This window comes from Tetrahymena thermophila, assembly GCF_000189635.1.
Source record: "Tetrahymena thermophila SB210 genomic scaffold scf_8254666, whole genome shotgun sequence".
Classification (NCBI taxonomy): Eukaryota; Ciliophora; class Oligohymenophorea; order Hymenostomatida; family Tetrahymenidae; genus Tetrahymena; species Tetrahymena thermophila.
Genome location: NW_002476433.1, coordinates 81,577 through 104,795, shown reverse-complemented (window position 1 = coordinate 104,795; position 23,219 = coordinate 81,577). Strand labels below are relative to the sequence as shown.

The window sequence follows — 23,219 nt, the reverse complement described above, 5'->3', positions numbered from 1 at the left end:
AACCAAAACTTTAATAAGATTGAATTATGTTTAAGAGCATTTTTATCACAAATTATTAAAATTTCTAATAAAAGATAATCAAATTTAAATATCATTTATTTATCATTTTTAGGAGGATTTGCGAAAAAGAAAAATTTGATTAAATTAGAAATTCAAAGCTTGAATCATAATTGTATTGCATTAAGCTAATTTAGATTTCACCTATTTAATATAAAAAATCATAACGAATAAATAATCTACATTACTTGATATTTAAATTTCGGATGGTTGTAAAATCATATTAAAACTCCTTAAATGCATTAGCATCTTCAATGATTGAATAAAAATTGAAATTAATTAATTAAACAAATAAAATAAAAAATTATTTCATAAAAGGTTTAATTTTTAAAAACTGAAAAAATTAAAAAGATAATTAATAAAAGCTTTTATTGATAGTTTTGTGGTTAAGCAAAATTGTATTAATTTCTTAATATAAATTTTATGTAAATTGAAATTAAATTAATTATTTTAAATTAATTCTAATTAAAATAAATAAAAAATACTTTACTATCTTATAATATTATAAATTAATAAAAATCAGATCTTTTATTTATTTATTCAATATATTACTAAGAGATTTATTTAAATGTAGAATCTATCCCTTTATTAATAATTTTTGTTTATTTTTTATTGTTGTCAATACATTAATTAAGTTAAAATAAATGTAATATATTTTGTGTGATATATCAATATCTTTCAAAATCTCTATATATTTAATATATATACTTATTTTTTATTTGTGTTAAAGTTGAAATAATTACAACTTAGTATTTTTCATTTTCGCTTTTTATTATATAAAATAAAGAGTATAATTATTTTATTTCTGTAAAGTATGACTGAATTTAAATTAAAAAAACAATTCATTATCCACATTCAAGAAAATTAATACAACATAAAGAATGACTGTTAAATATAAAGTCATTATGCAAGTGTCAATTTAAAAAATAGTTATTTACTCAAATTCTTCTATAACGAAAAAATCAATAAATTATTCAAAGTTAAAAAACCAATCGAGTTTTAGAAGAGAAGGGAGGCAGGCAAATCCTAAATTTTATATAAAAAATTCAAAAATAATTTAGTCTCATATATCTACATTCGACCTCTCATACAGTCTCTGAAATCTAAATCCCCCTAAATTATTTTTAAAATATTTATTTTTTCGTTTTCAAATAATAAATTTTTTATAATGTAAAATGTTTATGCATTGATTGATATATTTAAAAATGTTAATTTAAAATTTTATTTTTGATCTTATGAATTTTCTGCATTATTTTTTTCAAATTTACATGAACGATTGATAAATATTTTAATCAATATTTAATTAAATAAATATTCCTTTATATTAACTTTTAATAAATTCCTTAAGTCATAACTTTCGATTATAAATGATAGAGTTTTAATATTTTTTACTAATAAAATAATGTATATATTAAGTAAAATGATGTAAATTTGATAAAAATTCAACTATTTAAAAATAGCAAAAAATATTTAAACTCAAAACAAGATCATTACTCTATTCATTTATAGTTTTACGTAATATATAAAAAAAAATGTTACTTATTGCAATTAAATATTGCTTTATTATTTTTGATTATTAAAATTAAATAAAACTTATTAAATAAAAATAGAATTATTCTATGCTATTTTAATTTAGAGTTATATAAATAAATATCAAACGAATAAAATATCTATTTAAATTAAAATAGATTTATATTTTATTTACTAAAATCAGATATTTTGTGCTAGATTTAATTTTAATTAAATAAATTTTAATTACAATCATCGCATCCAAAAATAATATAATTATTATATTCTTTATTTATTTGATATTTATAATAATAAATATAGGAAGTATATATTCAAAATTTGAAAGATCCTAAGGTTTATATGACACAACAGCAACATTTTGTTATAATTGCTATTGCTTCTCCAGAGGCTATTTCCCTAACTTTAATACAACAGCAACAAATATTTTCAATACACTAAGAATTTATAAAATCACAGCTAATACCCTATATATATTTAAAGCAGTCTTCGCACAATCCTTAAGGAATCAATAAATTTTGCATACAATCACCGCATTTTAGACATCCATAAGAGCAACAGCATTCTCCTTCTTCATTAGTGCATAATTTACCACAATCTAAAGCTTTACAACACTTACAATCAATAGTAAACGAACAACAAGATTTGACACATTATCCAGAACTTAAACAGCATATTTAACAACAATTATCAAATCCATCTGTATTACTTAAATATCTTATACTCCCTCCATTACAACAAAACATTTTCGTAGAATACCAGCACTGGTTTACCCATGAACCAAAACAAGAAACTGGGGAATAGGCAATTTCTTCTATTAAAGTTACAAGCTACATTAAACAATTATTTCCCTTACAGCAAATTCGAGTAATGCAAGAAATTAAAATACCCATGACTTTAAAAGGAAAGAAAAATACATGAAAAAATAGATCAGCTATCCATTTTAAAAAGCAGTCATCTGCATAAAATAAATAACAACATTTTTTTGTGTGATAACCAGGAGTCTCGCTAAACCAATAAATATGCATGTTAGATTATTTGCTTACATTATTAGCAAATGTATTTGGTTTAGAAGAAGGAACATATCTCTAAGCCGTCCTCTTTTTATTGGGATTAGAATAATACATGCTTGGATCTTAATATGCTGTTTACTAAAAATTAATTCCGCCACAAGCCATTTCTAAATCATGAGTATTAAGTTTTTTCTATCCATTGTTAAGATGTTATTTTACATAATTATCTTAGTTTTAATTTTAATTATTCAGCACTTAATTATTTTACATATTATAACAATTCACACCATTTTAAATTCTATTTGTCTTATAAAAATAAAACAGAATTAAATTTCATTTTGTAATTAAATGTACATTTTAGATTTAAATTATTTTAGAATTGAATGCTTTAAGATAAACAAATAGCAAGTAGACTTTTACTTCAATGCTTTAAATTTATAATTTACATTTTAGTCATACATGGTTGGTGTCGCAATTTAGTTAAACTAATGATTTAAAAGCTCTTACTAATACATTTAAGAATTTGAGCAACTTAAATCACAATTTTAAACTCCATTTTAAACATTATTGATATTCTGATTGTACATTTATAAAGATCTTTTAATCAATATTATTAATAATAATTACTATTGTAATTATCTAATAATCAAAATTATCTTTTTAATTGAAATACTTTTTAGTATACAGTTGAAATTTATTTACAAAAGATAATTAAATAATCTATTAAATTCCACAAATTTATATGTTTTTAATAAAAATACTCTTTATAATCTTACAAAAAATACAATTATGACCATTAATATATAGAAAAAGTTAATTTACTTTCAAATTAATAAAATAGTTGTTTATACTCATTTAAAATCATTAAAAAGGTATTAAATTAATTTTAATTTTAAAAAATAATATTTGCATTTTAAATAGCTCTATTAAATTATTATGTATTATTAGTTTTCTTTTTTTTTGTGCTTTAATCAAAAAATAGAGAAGATCAGAAATTTATTTTTCAGATCGAAAGAAGATTTGTATTTTTAATTAGCTTATGGCTATTAGTTAATATTTCATACTAATAGTAAATGTAAATATTTTTTTGATGGAGAATAAATTATTAAATAAATTTGTACTATTAAAATAGATAAAAGTATTAATTCATCTATTCTATTTAACTCGAATTTAAATTTTAAATAAATAAATAAATATTTTTCAAATTTTTATTATTAATATCGAATTTTAATAGTGAAAAAATAGAATGTAATAAATAAATATCTCTTGGTATTTTATCTTAATTACCTCTTTTTAAATGGTGTAACACAAATAAATCCTCTAACTATTTTTTATTTAAATTGATAAATATTCTATGTTCTCTAATTTTTTTTATTAAATAAAGTAAATTTAGAATATTAAACTATATGGATAATTTATTAATGCTTTTACTTTATAATCAAATATAGCTTTCAAATTAACTATTTGACTGAAAAAAAATATATATTTAAAAAAATTCTAATCCATCATCAATAAAATAAGAATAACAACTTGAAAAATTTTATCTTAATTTTTAACTACAATATTATATATTGTTAAAAATAAGATTATAGCTGTTATTTAATTTGATAGGTGTAAAATCTGTCTTAAACATGTTAAAAATAAAAAATATCATATTTACAAGAAAAAAAATATATTTGTTACATTTTTTATTCATAATTAATTCAAAAGGTATTTATATAAGATTTTAAATTTAAACTATTTAAAAAATAGATCATTTTTATTACAAAATAATGTTTATCTCTTTAATTAATAATGAAATATTTAAATAAATATGCAAATTGAGCTTTGAGAATGAAGGAATAGCTATAAATTATCAAGAGCGGTTGGTTGGGAGGATTAATAGTTTTTTTTACTTTGTGCTGGAATGGTTCTTTATTTAAATTTATAGATGATGGACACAGAAATATTAAATTATAATCAATAAAATATAAATGTGATTCAAAAAAATAATTATGAATAAATAATTTTCTTTAAAAAAAAATTTATTAGGATTATCTATTATTAATTTAAAAAGATAGCAATTAAATAAATTTTAGTAATAGTTAAAACAATAAAACTAATTTATGAATCTAGAATAAATTATATTAGTAAGCATTGAAAATACAAAAAAATAAAACATGAATAAAATTTTATATGTTGATTATAAAATTTATTAATATATATAAATAATAAAGGTTTTTATCATATTTTATTTAATTAATTATTTTTGGTTTCAAATTAATTTGGTTTATTCTATTTTTCTTATTTTAGACAATTATTATTAACAATTTATTAAGAATTTTTTATTGCTTCCTAATTAGAAAAATAATCTTTTACCTGAGAGGTTTAATTTATTTTATTTTAAACTTCTACTTTCATAAACTCATCTTAAATGCTGCTTAAATCTGATTGATTGCAGCTATTAGCATCAAGGATCGAATCTGACTTGATCTAATTTTATTGCTAAAATATTTAGAATACTTTTTATGGTTGTTTTATATTTGATTATGATAAAAACTGATCATAAATATTAAATTTCGCTGATTCGCTGTTTTATCTAATCGTTTACATGTTTAATCTTTCTTCAGCTTCTTTCTAAAAGATTTAAAGCAGATTACGATCAAGCAAATTTATGATCTTTTTGTCTAAGCCTCCTTAATTTTATTTCTATGTTATATTCACGTATGATTAGAATGCATCGCTCAGCTTTTGCATTTCAGATCTTTCGTCTTAATACATGAAGTCTATTTCTTTATTTTTTTAATCCCAAATTTAAGAAGATTGCTTTTTCAATGCTAAATCAGGTTGTATTGTGGGCTTTGGAAGACAATCAAATAATCTTAACTAGTCTTAATCTAAAAGTAATCTCTTTAATTTTTCCACATCCACTAATTTCTTTAATATGTTAAATATATCTAGATTGTGATATAACTTATCGACGCTGTATTTAATAATTTATTTCTTCTTTTTGTATTTTTATGTAGGAAGGATGAGCGATTTAAAATATTCCCATGTGCTAACATTTATTTTATTAGTCTTTTTTTCTATCATTTATTTAAATTGGCTCTCTTTTTTTCTTTAGGTTACAGTATTAGTTCTTTTAAAACAAAATTTACTGTCATCACTAAATATGCTTTACTCATCAGGAGAATTTAATGTATTTGAGTTATTTGTTTTTGATTTGTCTCTGCCCATCTTATTGATATTAGATTAATTGAATTATTACTTATCATTTTTTATATTATTCACATTTTAGCCAGTGGTAGCTGGTGAATGCTATTACATATTATTACTTATACTGATTTTATTTATAGTCGGAGATAAACTGCTTTAATCTTGCTAATTTTAGTTTTTTAACTTATTTTCGTTTGAGCTTTGTTTCAAAAAATTTCTCTTTCTTAAACTTTTAAACCTTTCTTCATTTACCTTTATTGCATTTTGATATTATTCATTTGTCAAATTTTATTGTTAATCAAATTGTTGTTATTTTTAAACTGATTTATCTTCTTAATCGTTTTAATTATTTTCTAGGCTAGTTTCATCATAATTAAAAGACTGATTTATTAGCTCTAAATTTAACTTTAATTTAGAAAATTTTTTGCAAAATAAATACCCAATCGCTAAAAGACTCTAAGTAAAGCCACCTATCTCTGAAATTATACTATTAAAATTTTAATAAGTTCTTTTATAAACACCTTCTTTCTGTTTTTCAAACCTGATCATAACCCTCAAAATGTATTTTTACGAATTTGGTGGATAAGTCTATCATATAAATATTTAAAATAAATAAATCTATTAAAATCCTTTTGAAAAAATAAATTACTGTATCCTCTTAATAGCTGTAAGAGGGATATTTCTGAGTTTGAATGTCTGAAAAAAACCAACCAAAATCACTTTAAACATAATTATTTCTCAGATAAATATACACATCTTTAGGTAATTGAGGGCTTGTGCCCCAAAACATATCTCTTGAATAAAATTTAAAAGGATTATCTTTGATTGTTGGATCGACATAAGTATCAGAAAGTTACATACCAAAGTTAGCCTTATTTAAAAATTTGGTTATTTGGTCTTATGATTTGCAGTTTTGAGAGCATTAATATACAGTTAACTATAAATAAGAGAAAACAGGTGAGGGAAAATCACCTTGAAGCGCAATATTAAAATCTGGAGGAAGACAATACGTGTTAGTATAGTTAAGTTAGGTGTAATAATTTCGATTACTTGGATTTTAAAAATTATCCAAAGTACAGGGTTTTAATTTTAGATCAGTATTAATCCAGACTGTTTGATGATTTTGTGTTGTTTCATTGTATATTAAAAATTTTTATCTGAAAGTGGCATTAATAGTGTAGATGCCTTCATCGATATAGTAGTTTTGTAAAACAGGATCTTCCATTCCAAATGCAATAGGAAAAGAGTAGCTTGTAGCATTAAAAGCAGCAGGATCGTCTACTTATCTTTCATTATAAATAACTTGAGGATTTAATCTTTAGAATACATCAAGGACTATGAAAACTAAGCGGAAAAAAATAAATCCTACTATTAAAATAGTTACAACAGAGCCTAGTTAAGTTTGATAAGACTATTTTCCGTCAAATCTCAATAGAATTTCACTTCCAAATATATCTATTCTACTTAGCATTTTAATATTTTATCTTCAATTACTCTTGCTTTTTAGTTATCTATTATTATTCTTTTGTTTTTGATAATAAATAATAATATTGAAACATAATTTGTGTTATTATTTTGATAATCATTTGAATAAAAATTTATTCTGTAAGTAATTCTGGCAATTTATAAATTTTAAGTAAAGTAAGTATGTAATCCATTTATATGCGTTATTCTTAAAAATTAAATATAAGTGTAATATTGAAAATATCATTTCTAGAATTTAATCTTAAAAAAGTAAATAAACACTATAAAAAACTCTTTCTATACAAACTACTTACAATTTTATTATAAAGCAAGTTTTAGACTTAAGTTCTAAATATTATAAATCATTACCTTTCATTAAAATTACTTGTAAAATCACCAAAAATGCAGAAGAATATTGGTTCTATAAATAAATTGATATCATTCAATTTTTGAAAAAAAATGCTACAACTAAGAAGAAGTAACAAAAGTTAAAATAAATACAAAATATCTAAATAATAATATCTTTCATTCTTATTTAAACTTAAACTCAATTTATAATAAAAGTAAAGTTAATTTCTATTAACTTAGTCAAATCTACAATAGTTGATATTTGTAAGGAACTTTTTGGAATCTTACATACTAAATAATTTTATTTATTTATTAATTAATTGGCTGGTTGATTAATGTATGAAAAATACAAAATTCTTACATTTGTGAATAACTCAAAATCATTAGTTTTTAAAGTAAACAAAAAAATATATTGCAATTTAAAAAAAAATTGAGGTTAATAATTATTTTTTGACAATCTTTAAAAAGCTAGGCAATAAAAGCTTAAATATATCAAATTACTTCTCAAAATTATGAATAAAATTCTCTTTATTAAACTTTAATGAGATATAATAAGGATTATAGTTTTATTGATTAGTTCTTGAATATATGGTGTAAATTTTAGTATTTTCAGTAAAAAATTGTTATGATTAAGAAAAATACAATAAATTAAAGTAACTTAGGAAACATAATTTTTTAATTAAATTAGTTAATTTTTTTAATATACAGTAAAAATCTATAAAATAGACCTCTAATAATCAGCTAATTTTTTCTTCACTGCCCATTATCCTCCTTATTAAAAATTATACTTATGCTAAAATCATTCTTATAGACAAGTACCTACTGTATATATTTTATTTACTTATTCATAAAGAATTTTTTCACATTCATTATTTTTTTTCAATCTATTTTATTCTTCTTACTTCAATTAATCAATCATTTACTATTAATCTAAAATGACATTTTACAATTGATTCTTCTCTATGTAGTTTTGCTAATTAATTCTGTACAATTAATTATTTTCTAATATATTAATACTAATTACTATTGTAAGTATCTAATAATCAAAATTGTTTTTTAAATTGAAATAATTTTAATATATAGTTGAAATTTATTTAGAAAGGATAATTATATTATTAATTAAAATTCACAAATTTTGCATGTTTTTAATAAAAAATACTCATTTTAATCTTACACATAAACACATTAATAATATGACTATTAATACAAATTATAAAGTTAATTTACTTTTATAATTATTAAATAATGGTTTTTATTCATTTAAAATTATTAAAAAACATAAAATTAATTTTAATTTTAAAAAATAATATTTGTATTTTAAACAGCTCTATTAAAATACATTAAAATAAGATTTATGGTGAGTGTTCTTTTTGTTGAGTTTAAATTAAAAAATTGATAAATTTGAATTTTATTTTTCTGGTTGTAAGAATATTTATTTTTAATAATTTTATGGCAACTAGTTAATTTTTTATACTAATAATTAAACTTAAAGATTTTTGAGAAGAATAAAACAATTTAAATTTTAAATAAATAAATATTATTCAAATTTTTAAGTATGAAAAAAAGAATTTTAAAATAATATCTTTTTGTATTTTATGTAATATTTTTAAATGGTGAAACACAAAACCTAAAACTACTTGTTATCTAAATTGATAAGTTTTCTATAACTCTAATTTTTGTAATAAAATGAATTTAACATTTTAAATTACATGTATCGATCGATATTCATAATTTAATTCAAAAGGTATTGATGGAAGATTAAATATTTCAACAAAAAATATATGAATTAAGAATAAATAATATTAATAAGCATTCACAATACAAAATAAAAAACACGAATAAAATTTTTATTTTTTACTATAATATTAATGATTAGTATCATATTTTATCTAATTAATTAGTTTTGGATTCAAATTAATTTGGCAGTTTCTACTTTTCTAATCTTAAAACAATATTAGTAGAAATTAATTAAGAAGTTTTTAAAGCTTCCTAATTAGAAAAACAATCTTTTATCTAAGTGGCTTAATTTGATTTATTTTAAACTTCTACTTTCATAAACTCATCTAAAACGCAGCTTAAATCTGATTGATTGCAGCTATTAGCATCAAGGATTGAATCCTACTTGATCTAATTTTATTGCTAAAACAATTAGAATACTTTTTATGGCATATTTGATTATGATAAAACCTGATTATAAATATTACATTTAGGTGATTCACTGTTTTACCTCGTCATTTACATGTTTTATCTTTCTTCAGCTTCTTTTTAAAAGATCTAAAGCAGATTACGATCAAGCAAATTTATAATCTTTTTATCTATGCCTCTTTAATTTTATTTCTATGTTATATTCATGTATGATTAGAATGCATCGCTCAGCTTTTACATTTCAGATCTTTCATCTTAGTACATTAAATCTACTTCTTTGTTTTTTTAATCCCATATTTAAGAAGACTATTTTTTAAATGCTAAATCTGGTTGTATTGTGGGGTTTGGAAGACAATCAAATAATCTTAACTAGTCTTAATCTAAAAGTAATCTCTTTAATTTTTCTACATCCACTAATTTCTTTAATATGTTAAATATATCGAGATTGTGATATAACTTATCGACGCTGTATTTAATAATTTATTTCTTCTTTTTGTATTTTTCTGTAGGAATGATAAATGATTTAAAATATTCCCATGTGCTAACATTTATTTTATTTATCTTTTTTTCTATCATCTATTTAAATTAGCTCTCTTTTTTTCTTTAGGTTGCAGCATTAGCTTTTTTAAAATAAATTTTACTGTCCTAACCAAAAATGTTCTACTCATCAGGAGAATTTAATGTATTTGAGTTATTTGTTTTTGATTTATCTCTGGTTGGCTTATTGATACTCGATTAATTGAATTATTACTTATTATTTTTTATGTGATATATATTTTAATGAGCAGCAGCAGGTGAAGCTTTTAAAAAACTCATATTATTATTAATACTGAATTTATTAAAAGATGGAGATAAACTGTTTTAATCTTGCTTATTTTAGTTTTTTACCTTATTTTCAAATGAATTTTGATTCAAAAAATTTCTCTTCCTTAAACTTTTAAACTTTTCTTCATTTACCTTTATTTCATCTTAATATTATTCATCTGTCAAACTTTATTATAAATCAAATTGTTGCTATTTTTAACTTGATTTATCTTCTTAATCGTTTTAATTATTTTCTAAGCTAGTTTCATCATAATTAAAATATTGATTTATTAGTTCTAAATTTAACTTTAATTTAGAAAAGTTCTTGCAAAATAAATACCCAATCGCTAAAAGACTCTAAGTAAAGCCACCTATCTCTGAAATTATACTGTTAAAATTTTAATAAGTTCTTTTATAAACACCTTCTTTCTGTTTTTCAAACCTAATCATAATCCTCAAAATATATTATTACGAATATGGAGGATAGGTCTATCAATTAAAACATTTAAAATTAATAAATAAATGTATTAAAATCTTTTTGAAAAAAATAAATTACTGTGTCCTCTTAATAGCTAAAAGAAGGATATTTCTGAGTTTGAATATCTGAAAAAAACCATCCAAAATCGCTGTAAACATAATTATTTCTAAGATAAATATGCACATCTTTAGGTAATTGAGGGCTGGTGCCCCAAAACATATCTCTTGAATAAACTTTATAAGGATTATCTTTGGATGTTGGATCCACATAAGAATCAGAGAGTTGCATACCAAAGTTAGCATTATTTAAAAATTTGGTAATTTAGTCTTTTGATTTACAGTTATGAGTGCATTGCTGTACAGTTAACAATAAATAAGAGAAAACAGATGAGGGAAAATCACCTTAAATTGCAATATTAAAATCTGGGGGAAGACAATACATGTTTGTATAGTTAAGTTGGGTGTAATAATTTCGATTACTTGGATTTTAAAAATTATCCAAAGTACAGGGTTTTAATTAAAGAACAGTGTTATTCCAGATTGTTACATAATTTTGTGTTGTTTCATTGTATACTAAAAATTTCTATTTGAAAGTGGCACTAACAGTGTAGATGCTTTCATCGATATAGTAGTTTTATAAAACAGGATCTTCCATTGCAATCGCAAAAGGAAAAGAATAACTTGTGGCATTAAAAGCAGCAGGATCATCTACTTATCTTTCATTATAAATTACTTGAGGGTTTGATCTTTAGAATGCATCAAGGACTATAAAAGCTAAGCGGAAAGAAATAAAGCCTACTATTAAAATAGTTACAACAGAACCTAATTAAGTTTGATATGACTATTTTCCATCAAATCTCAAGAGAATTTCACTTCCAAATAGATCAATTCTTGTTACCATTTATAAAATTTTCTTCAATTACTATCTCTCTTTTATTATTTTTTATAATTCTTTTGTTTTTGATTTTAAATAATAATATTAATTTTCATATGTTTATAATATATTTAAAGCTATTCGATAAAAAAAGTTACACACTTTATTAGAAATTAAGAGAATTATAAATTTTAAGTAAAGAAAGTGTGTAATGTATCTATAAATAAATACACATAATTCTTAAAAATAAAAATTTCTATATATTGAATATACCGTTACTATAACATTTAATCTTAAAAAATGAGAGTAAATATTATCAAAAATAGCAAACTGCTAATAATTTATCATAAAGAAAGTTTTAGACATAAGTTTGTAAAAACTACTAAGATTATATCATTCATTAGAATTAAAATTGTAAAATCAAGAAAATGCAGGAAACATATTATTCAAAAAGTAAATTAATATCATTAGATATCTAAAAAAAAATACTTCACAAAAAACAACAAAAATAATATATATGCAGCAAAATATCTATGAATAATTTTGTTTAGTTCTTTTTTAAACTTTAAACTCAATTTATAATAATATAAGGTTAGTTTCTATAACTTAGTCAAATTGAGAGTAGTTGATTTTTTATATATAAAGAACTTTTATGAATCATGCATACTAAATATAATTATTGATTTATTTACTAATTAATTGATTTATGCTGGGAAAAAAATATAATTCTTAAAAGTGTGAGAGTAATTAAAAGTCATCAGTTTTTAAAGTAAACAAAAAATAGATTTCAATATAATTAACAATTAGTATCAATTTTTTGTCAATATAAATTATTTAGTCTCAAATTAAATTGTGTAAGTAACATCAATTTCAGTAAAAAAATTCTTATGGATTAAGAAAAATTTAAAAAAAATAAAATAAAGTAACCAGCAAACAAAGTTTTTAGATTAAATTTATTATCTTTTTTTTTTTCAGTAAAAAACTATTAAATAAACCTCTACCAATCTGCTAATTTTTGGTCAAAACTTCAGTGATTAAATGGTCGATGGGGGGGGGGGGGGGGACATTGATTGAGCTTTTAGAGTAATAAGACAATACAAAAAAATAAAAAACCTATAAAATTTTATTTTTCTCAATAATATTAATGATTAGTATCATATTTTATCTAATTAATTAGTTTTGGATTCAAATTAATTTGGTAGTTTCTATTTTTCTAATCTTAAAATAACATTAGTAGAAATTAACTAAGAAGTTTTTAAAACTTCCTGATTAGAAACAAAATCTTTTATCTAAGTAGCTTAATTTGTTTTATTTTAAACTTCTACTTTCATAAACTCATCTAAAACACAACTTAAATCTGATTGATTGCAGCTATTAGCATCAAGGATCGAATCCTACTTGATCTAATTTTATTGCTAACACAATTAGAATGCTTTTAATGGCATATTTGGTTATGATAAAACTTGCTTATAAATATTGCATTTAGGCGATTCACTATTTTACCTCGTCATTTGCATGCTTTAACTTTCTTCAGCTTCTTTTTAAAAGATCTAAAGCAGATTACGATCAAGTAAATTTATAATCTTTTTATCTATACCTCCTTAATTTTACTTCTATGTTATATTCATGTATGATTAGAATGCATCGCTCAGCTTTTACATTTCAGATCTTTCATCTTAGTACATTAAATCTACTTCTTTGTTTTTTTAATCCCAAATTTAAGAAGATTGCTTTTTCAATACTAAATCTGGTTTTATTGTTGGATTTGGAAGGCAATCAAATAATTTTAACTAGTCCTAATCTAAAAGTAATCTCTTTAATTTTTCCACCTCCACTAATTTCTTTAATATGTTAAATATATCGAGATTGTGATATAACTTATCGACGCTGTATTTAATAATTTATTTCTTCTTTTTGTATTTTTCTGTAGGAATGATAAATGATTTAAAATATTCCCATGTGCTAACATTTATTTTATTTATCTTTTTTTCTATCATTTATTTAAATTAGCTCTCTTTTTTTCTTTATGTTGCAGCATTAGCTGTTTTAAAATTAATTTTACTGCCCTCACTAAAAATGTTTTACTCAGGAGAATTTAATGTATTTGAGATATTTGTTTTTGATTTATCTCTGGCTACCTTACTGATATTCTATTAATTGAATTATTACTTATTATTTTTTATATTATTTGTATTTTAATGAGTGGCAGCAGGTGAGGTTTATTAAAAATTCATATTATCATTAATACTGACTTTATTTATAGATGGAGATAAACTGCTTTAATCTTGCTCATTTTAGTTTTTTAACTTATTTTCAAATGAATTTTGTTTCAAAAAAATTCTCTTTCTTAAACTTTTAAACTTTTATTCATTTACCTTTATTGCATTTTGATATTATTCATTTGTCAAACTTTATTGTTCATCAAATTGTTGCTATTTTTAACCTGATTTATCTTCTTAATCATTTTAATTATTTTCTTCACTAGTTTCATCATAATTAAAATATTGATTTATTAGTTCTAAATTTAACTTTAATTTAGAAAAGTTTTTGCAAAATAAATAGCCAATCGCTAAAAGACTCTAAGTAAAGCCACCTATCTCTGAAAATATACTGTTAAAATTTTTATAAGTTCTTTTATAAACACCTTCTTTCCTTTTTTCAAACCTAATCATAATATTCAAAATATATTATTATGTATTTGGTGGATAGGTCTATAAATTAAAATATTTAAAATAAATAAATATATTAAAATCTTTTTGAAAAATAAATTACTGTATCCTCAGAATAGCTAAAAGAAGGATATTTCTGAGTTTGAATATCTGAAAAAAACCAACCAAAATCGCTGTAAACATAATTATTTCTAAGATAAATATGCACATCTTTAGGTAATTGAGGGCTTGCGCTCCAAAATATATCTCTTGAATACACTTTATAAGGGTTATCTTTGGATGTTGGATCCACATAAGAATCAGAGAGTTATATACCAAAATTAGCATTATTTAAAAATTTGGTCATTTAGTCTTATGATTTACAGTTTTGAGTGCATTGTTGTACAGTTAACTCTAAAAAAGAGAAAACAGATGAGGAAAAATCGCCTTAAATTGCAATATTAAAATCAGGAGGAAGACAATACATGTTTGTATAGTTAAGCTGGGTGTAATAATTTTGATTACTAGGATTTTAAAAATTATCCAAAGTGCAGGGTTTTAAATTTAGAACAGTATTATTCCAGATTGTTACATAATTTTGTGTTGTTTCATTGTATACTAAAAATTTTTATTTGAAAGTGGCATTAACAGTGTAGATGCTTTCATCGATATAGTAGTTTTATAAAGCAGGATCTGCCATTGCAATTGCAAAAGGAAAAGAGTAGCTCGTGGCATTAAATGCAGCAGGATCATCTACTTATCTTTCATTATAAATTACTTGAGGATTTAATCTTTAGAAAGTTTCAAGGACTATAAAAGCTAAGCGGAAAGAAATAAACCCTATTATTAAAATAGTTACTACAGAGCCTAATTAAGTTTGGTAAGACTATTTTCCATCAAATCTCAATAGAATTTCACTTCCAAATAGATCAATTCTTGTTACCATTTATAAAATTTTCTTCAATTACTACTATCTCTCTTTTGCTATTTTTATTATTCTTTTGTTTTTAATTTTAAATGATAATATTTAAAATTAACTTTCATATTTTTATAATAAATGTAAAACTTTTTGATTAAAAAAGCTACTCACTTTGTAAGTAATTATGAGAATTTATAAATTTTAAAGAAAGAAAGTGTGTAATGTGCCTATAAACACAAATAATTCTTAAAAATAAAAAATTTCTATAATATTGAATATATAGTTACTATCACATTTAATCTTAAAATAAAAGTAAACATTATCAAAAATTCTTTCAAGTAAACTACTTGTAACTTATTATAAAGAAAGTTTTAGACATTATTTTGTAAATAACTGTTGAAAATATCATTCATTTGAATTTAAATTGTAAAATTACCAAAATACAGAAGAATATACTATTCTAAATGTAAATTGATATCATTAGATAACTAAATAAAAATATTTAACAAAAAACAACAAAACTCAAAGAAATAAAATAGAAACATACCTAAGAAACTTTATGTTTAGTTCTTTTTTAAACTTAAACTCAATTTATAATAAAATAAGATAAGTTTCTATAATTTAGTCAAATTGAGAGTAGTTGATTTTTTATATATAAGGATCTATTTGGAATCATAACTACTAAATATAATTATATATTTATTTACTAATTGATTGATTTATGCTGGGAAAAATATAAAATTCTTACATATGTGAGAGTTGTTAAAAGTTATTAGTTTTTTAAAGTAAATAAAAAAATATATTGCAATATAAATAAAAAAATTGAGGCTAGTAACAATTTATTGTCAATCTAAATTATTTAGTCTGAAATTAATTGTGTAAGTATCATTAATTTCAGTAAAAAAATTTCTTATTAATGAAGAAAAATTAAAAAAAAATAAAATAAAGTAATCAAGCAAGTAAATTTTTATATTAAATTAATTATCTTTTTTTATTTTTCAGTAAAAAAGGGTGCCCAATTTATAGTGAGAGAAGATTTTAGATGCACCATTAATTTTTATTATCTCCTTAGACAAAATTAAAAAATATGGTCAATTTTTAAGGTGATTAAAAAAAAATTTATTTACTGCAAAAAAAATTTTTTTTACTCAAAAAATTTGAAAAAAGTGTTCTGTATTTTGATTAATTTTCGTAAGCATTTTAAAATCAAATATAAAGAAAATAATTAAGTTAAAGAAAAAAAAAAGATTCATAATCAATAAAATGATTATTTGAAATAACTCAAATCATGATATCATGATTCGTGATATTTCAAATGCAGGAACAGCTATACTAATTAAATTATTACAAAACAAAAGAATAATTAAAGTTTTTCGTTTATAACTAAACCAACTCAATAAAAAGTTGATTAAATTGTGATAAATTTACTGTAAATGCCTCTATTTAAATTGAAAATTATTTAAAAATCATTCCAAAAATTAATTAAATAATTTTGAGTATTCTCTTTTTAATAATTATGTGATAATAAAACAAAAAGCAAGTAAATTTATTAAATTAAAAGCGAAATTAATTAAAATAAAAACAACAATTATTTATCAAAAAATATAAACAAAATATAAATTATCATTTAACTATTAATGTATACTTGATAAATAACTAAATAATATATGAATTTTTAAAAATCAATCATCACTTTTGCACAAATCAACAATAGAAAATATTGTTGATGCTAGACCACCAATAATTCCAATTCCCAGATAAAAGTAATTTAAAATTTTTTACTTTTATGAAATATCATGTTAAAATGTATAATTATACATAATTACTGGAAAAACAAATTGTAAAGCTGTTCCTGCAAAGGCTCCTATCAAATTTAAAAATATTGCAAATCTAGGAATAAGGAATGCAAAACTAGAGATAATGATAGTCACAAAAGTTCTAAAACAAAATCTTTTAATTTTATAATTTTATTCCTGTGGTTTTATAATCGATTTTATAAATCTTGAGCTCTCTATTATTTGAAGACTTGGTAATAGTTATAAAGGATAACTCATGACTAATGCAATAGCATAAGTTATCTAAAAATAAGCCACATCCCCTCTTTTTGGCAGAGAAAACAAAATGATTTCACTTAAAGACTCACCTTAAGCCATAGCTCCAAGAATTGAAAATCCTACATAAAGGATAGTAATTAATATTGATGTAAATTTAAAAATAGATTTGAAAACGGAATCATCCTCAACAGTATTTTTAATGGAGAAAATAACTCCTATGCTTTCAAATGAGTATATGCTGACACCAATCATGAGAGGTAAATTAGAAAAATCAAATAGATTAGTTTCGTTTCTGACGTTTTATGAGTGGGTGTTTGAATCAATTAAAAGATGAATATTATATCCAATTATTGCCATGAGAGTGCATATTATAAAGAAATTTGCTACGAAAGATATTTTTGCAAACAAGCTTATATTATTTATTAGATTCATGGGTAAGATTATGGCTAAAGCTATACAAAGATATCTATTTTTATAAGAAAAAATATTTGATTTAACTTTTATTAAGTTTTTTAATTCAAATCAAATTTTTGATATCTTTTCAGAATGATTGTTTACTTTTTGATTGAATTACATTTAATAAGTAAATAATCATGAAGCAAATTCAAAATATTATTTCAATATTTTAGAATAATCTCAATAAAATATTCAAAGCTCATCAAAAAAATATATTAAATAATATAATTTTTAAGCAAAAATTTAATTTGAATTTAAATATTTGAATTATTGTTACAGAAACTCATGAAGTTTGTTAGTTTGGTTTTCATCTTCAAAAACATGCTCAAAGAATTTCAGAAAGAATATGATATAGCTTATACAGCATCCGAATTAAAAAATAATAATGAAGAACTTTACGCAAAGCATACCTTTTCTTCCAAAAAATAGTTAAGCTAGTTGCTCATAAGTCATTCCCTTTTTTCCATATTTTTCAGCTACTTAAAAGAGCAGATCCATAGTTCTATAAACAATTAATGCTATCATTAAGAATATAATCGTAGCAAGCAAATAACCAGACTACTAAAACGCATAAGGAAGTGCTAATATTCCAGATCCTATATATCCCTGTTAATAAAAATTTATTTAATATTTGTTATTTGTAAAATATGAAAGTTAAATGAAGTCTGAAATTACTTTGAACAAGTTGATAGTAGCTTCTGATTTAGATGAAAACTTTTAAACTTATTGGTTTTTATCATTTTGAACTTCTAAATTTTAAATATTCTATTGCTTTTAACTAAATTCCTAATTGATAGAGTTTATAGTTGTGTCTGAACTTTTACGAGCTTGCTAAACATCTTCTTAGAATATAGAAGGAGATTTTTCCATCATTTTTTGCTAATAATTTTTTCAAAAAAATAAAGCCAAATTAATAAAGCAATTACAATTTTTTATGCAAATTTTTAATCTAAAGATAGATAGTTTTTTACTTTTAATTGCAATATATTAATCAAAAGGGCATAATATTAATCAGTTTAAGTCCACCTAAAAAAATAATCTATTAAGTAATAATATCAATAGCAGCATTTAGTAAAAGTGATTCTTCAAAGCATGATTTTTGATAAATTTTTATTTGTTGCAAAAGTAAAATTAAACAATAATAATTGTGTAAACTCACTTTCGTTTTTAAAATAACTTTTTTAAAAAAAAAATGATTTTTAAAAAAAGGCAGTATTTTTCTATTCATAAACTAATGAAATATCAATCAAATTATATTTATTCTACAATATTTATTATGAGTATTCAAATATAAAAAATATTTAAAGAATTAAAAGTTTAAGTAAAATTATTTGAAAATAACATTTTTTATTTAATATTATTAATTTAAAATAATTTTATGAAATCATTAATTTTTTGAAAATAAATAATGTTTTAAATTAAAATTTGTTTGCTAAACTGGACAAAAATATATTTGATATTTCTTACAATTAAAATTTACATTATTCTTAATTATTTATGTAAATTCTTTTATTTTTTACCAAAATTTAATCAAAGAAGGAAAGACGGAGTGAGTGATAATTTTGTATATCTCTTTTCCATAAAATATTTCTGATAAAATTAAATTACAAACTAAATGATGATAAATCAAAAAAAAAAATACATTTTTTAAATATTTTAAAAGCATAAATTTTAAAGTTGGTTGTTCGTGTTTATGATTTTATTTAACATGTTAAAAGTAAATATAAATTATTGCAGGCTACATTCACTGTAATCGAATATTAGGAAAGAAATTTTAATCTATAATTTAAAATTTGAAAACTAAAAAGTTGTTTATCAGTAAATAAATCTTTGTTACTTAATGTAAATATTTTGAAAAAGTAAGACGCATTTTTATGAACTAAGAAATAGATTCAAGCATTTTGATTTTTTGCAGAATTTTAATATAATTGTAGGGTGTAAACAAGGTGAGATAAATTCGAGATCAATAGAGAATATAAAAAAAGAAGTAAGATTGATTAATAAAAATAATAATTTATTTCAGATAATAATTATTGTTATTAATTTTTCTAATAGCTTTTCAACCAAAAGATTTTGCATTCGAACACAAAATAATAAATAATTTTAGCAAGAATCTACCGAGTATGATGAATTTCGTTTAAAAGGGACAGCAATATTTATTTAATGGTATTGCATAGGGAGCTCAAGCAGTAGGTATGGATTTGTATAGCCCATTGATTGGTGTTGATCACGTAATTATAGATTAAGAAATTACTTGGTGGGAGATGGTCCCAATATGCAATTAAGAAAATAGATATTTTATTTACGCAACTAACGGCAATTACTAGTTTAATCGTTACCCTAAACCTCCTCCTTTGTTAGGTAAAGCTTTAACATTAATTAATATTCATTTTATTTATTTTTTTATTTTCATTTTATGATTTTACTTTTTCTGTTTGCAAGCAACAACTATATGATTGTAGAAGCTTTATAGAATAAATTTTATCTGTTGAATAAGAAAATTATTATATTTCTTTATACTTATAGGATAATTTACAGAAACATCTGGCTACTGTGCTAGATAATTAATGAGATAATGTAGGTCTTTTAATGCTACATTCAGATTAGGAAGTTATCAAGTAGGTAAATCTATGGTTCCTTTAAAATGCCATTGTCCAGTCAGTTGTTGCTCTTGTCCTTGTGATAGACCTGAGCTATATGTTTCAGATGCAAGCGATTAATTAATGGGAACACTCAAAATACCAGGTTATGGTCCTATTTGTTGTCCTGCAGGATAAAATACTTGTTCATAAATGGAAATTGAAATGTATGACCCTTAAGGAAATGTGAGATTCAGAATTTAGTCAGAATGCTGCTAGAAGAGTGTTGTTTGTATGCCATTTAAATGCTGTGGTTGTGAGTAAACCGAATATGTTATTTTAGATCCCAATTATCAACCCACAGGAGGAGTTATTAAAAATCTTTTAAATGAATGCATGACTGAAATTTTTAGCAGTGCTGATATGTTTGCTGTTACTTTTCCTCCTAACTGTTATCCCTAAGATAAAGTTTTATTAATGCATGCAGCAATTTGGATTGATTATTTATAGTATAGAGCTTGATCAATAATAGTTTAAAGTATATTTATCCATCATTCATTATAGAATCAGATAATAATTGATTGGCAAAAAGAATCAAATCAAAAAATAAATAAAGAAGATTGATACTTTAGTTAATGAATTCTAACTAACTATAATTGAAATAAATTCTCAACACCTAGTTATATAAAAATATAATTTTTATTTATTTAAAAAGTTATTACTTCTACCAATAAAACAAACATATTAGTTAGATACTAACATTTTCTTCTGTGACTTTATACCTATGTATTATATATATTTATATTAAATATCATCATCATATTTATATGCAAGCATATTCATAATTTAAGACAGACGTATTTAATGGAAAAATTTCAAAATTATAACGTATTCCTTTGAAAAAAATATTTGATCTCATAGATACCACTGTTTTTTTTATTTTCTGATCCAAAATTTAAATTTAAATTTTAGTATAGACAACAAACTCTATTTTTTTAATTTTCTAAAATCGAGCAAATCTTAATTTTGTTTTATTAAATTAAAATACAATCTTTTATTCTCAAAGATTATTTTAATTAATGGTAACTATTTCTTAATTAACTAAAGCTTTTCTTTAATTAGCTCTATTTTCTTTCACTAATCTATCTTACTTATCAGATCAACAAAAGTTATTTAATATTTTAAAAACCTATTTCAGTTTTATTACAAATAAATAAATACTATAAAAAATGTTTTATTCATTAAATTTTTATAATAAATTCTGTGATTTAGTAAATAATAAATGATATTTAATAACACATTTTGATGATTTTTAAAATAAACACAAAACCATTATAAATTTTATGATAAAATTAAAAAACTATTATGATATTATTATAAATAAATATTTTGTAGTTATTAATTTTTACAAAAAAACTTAATTCTTTAATCCATTAATTTATAAGATAAGCAATTAATTTTTGTTTGTATTTTATTTTATTCTATAAAAATATTATTTAAAAATTATTTTTTTAATTAATAAAATATATTTTTTATAGACTATTAGTAGCTCGATTAGCTCAGCTGGTTAGAGCATGCGGCTGTTAACCGCAAGGTCGTAGGTTCGATCCCTACATCGAGCGCTTTTTATTTTTATTTTTATTTTTTGTGAGTATAAAAAATAGATAGTAAAATTTTTTTGATACAGAAGTTAATTTTTCTTAGTATTAGCAAAAAATAATAGAAAAAAATCAAACAAAGCTTAATCTATTACCTATCTTAAATTCTAAAATTCAAAACAAAAATTTAAATATAGTTATAACGACATAAATAATCTATTTTTTATTATTAGTGCATTTCGAATCAGTTATCATAATTTGCTTATAAAATTTCCTAAATTTAAACTCAAAACAAAAGTCAATCAATACCTTAATAAGTACAGATTTTAGTAATAAAAGTCATTAATAAAAATATATCTTTTTATTGTGGGTATCTAAAAATTGTTATTGAAAAAGTGGTTAAAGGATAGATGTTAAATCAATTGTTAACAATAATTGATTTTTTTTTACTTTAAAAATCTTTTGTAGTTTAAATTGATAACTCAAAATATTTATTATATAAATTTTTGATTATATTACTTTAATTTATTATTTTTTTTTAATAAATGTTTTTGATGTATTAAAATAATAAATAACTCAATTTAAAATAATTTAAAAAATTTTTAAAAACCCCATAATTTATCATAAATAAAAATGAATTAAAAAAAAATGGCTAGGAACTAACAATTTCAAATATATTTTTATTTAATTTTAAACTCAGTAATAATCAAACCACTATATCTTAATTAGGCATTTGGTTATATTTATTTCAAATTATCACTATTAATTATAAGTAAATGCTTTTATAATAAATCAACTAGTAGTTATTAAAATTTATTAGGTTTAATATTAATTTTTCTAAAAATTTTAAAAATAAATGTTGATTGAGGTATTCAACAAAGAAAAAAAATATTGCATGCTTTTGCATTTTTAATAAAATTAAATGTATTTAGTTCTAAGATAATAAATTGCTAAAAATTAAAAAATAAGTTAATAAATAAACAAAATTTCTTTTAATTTATTTTAATGAAAAATCTGTTAATATTGTATTTAAATAAGGTTTTTATAAATCAAAATTCAAG

At 21.3% G+C, this 23,219-nt stretch overlaps 6 protein-coding genes across 6 annotated transcripts; 1 reads left to right on the top strand and 5 right to left on the bottom strand. All coding sequences in view use genetic code 6, as the record gives it.

Annotated features, from left to right (window-relative positions):
- Positions 1-1,773: 1,773 nt before the first annotated feature.
- TTHERM_00399320 (hypothetical protein) lies at positions 1,774-3,287 on the bottom strand. Its single transcript, XM_001014005.2, has 2 exons — positions 3,044-3,287; positions 1,774-2,903 (listed from the first exon to the last, which is right to left on the bottom strand). Exons 1-2 carry the CDS (start codon positions 3,182-3,184, stop codon positions 1,899-1,901), a joined length of 1,146 nt encoding a protein of 381 aa, XP_001014005.2. The 5' UTR covers positions 3,185-3,287; the 3' UTR covers positions 1,774-1,898.
- A 1,533-nt stretch (positions 3,288-4,820) lies between these two features.
- TTHERM_00399300 (small GTP-binding domain protein) lies at positions 4,821-7,263 on the bottom strand (the record flags this gene model as incomplete). The annotated part of the gene is made up of 2 exons (XM_001014003.2): positions 4,821-6,380; positions 6,442-7,263. 2 exons carry the CDS (start codon positions 7,261-7,263, stop codon positions 4,821-4,823), a joined length of 2,382 nt encoding a protein of 793 aa, XP_001014003.2.
- A 2,219-nt stretch (positions 7,264-9,482) lies between these two features.
- On the bottom strand, positions 9,483-11,931 carry TTHERM_00399290 (transmembrane protein, putative; the record flags this gene model as incomplete). Its single annotated transcript, XM_001014002.1, has 2 exons — positions 9,483-11,042; positions 11,110-11,931. 2 exons carry the CDS (start codon positions 11,929-11,931, stop codon positions 9,483-9,485), a joined length of 2,382 nt encoding a protein of 793 aa, XP_001014002.1.
- A 1,127-nt stretch (positions 11,932-13,058) lies between these two features.
- TTHERM_00399280 (small GTP-binding domain protein) lies at positions 13,059-15,498 on the bottom strand (the record flags this gene model as incomplete). Its single annotated transcript, XM_001014001.1, has 2 exons — positions 13,059-14,615; positions 14,677-15,498. The coding sequence occupies 2 exons, from the start codon at positions 15,496-15,498 to the stop codon at positions 13,059-13,061; spliced, it is 2,379 nt and encodes a 792-aa protein (XP_001014001.1).
- A 1,655-nt stretch (positions 15,499-17,153) lies between these two features.
- Positions 17,154-18,854, bottom strand: TTHERM_00399270 (transmembrane amino acid transporter protein; the record flags this gene model as incomplete). Its single annotated transcript, XM_001014000.2, has 3 exons — positions 17,154-17,991; positions 18,259-18,587; positions 18,657-18,854. 3 exons carry the CDS (start codon positions 18,852-18,854, stop codon positions 17,154-17,156), a joined length of 1,365 nt encoding a protein of 454 aa, XP_001014000.2.
- A 1,250-nt stretch (positions 18,855-20,104) lies between these two features.
- Positions 20,105-21,082, top strand: TTHERM_00399260 (scramblase; the record flags this gene model as incomplete). Its single annotated transcript, XM_001013999.3, has 2 exons — positions 20,105-20,342; positions 20,508-21,082. The coding sequence occupies 2 exons, from the start codon at positions 20,105-20,107 to the stop codon at positions 21,080-21,082; spliced, it is 813 nt and encodes a 270-aa protein (XP_001013999.2).
- Between the last annotated feature and the right edge of the window lie 2,137 nt (positions 21,083-23,219).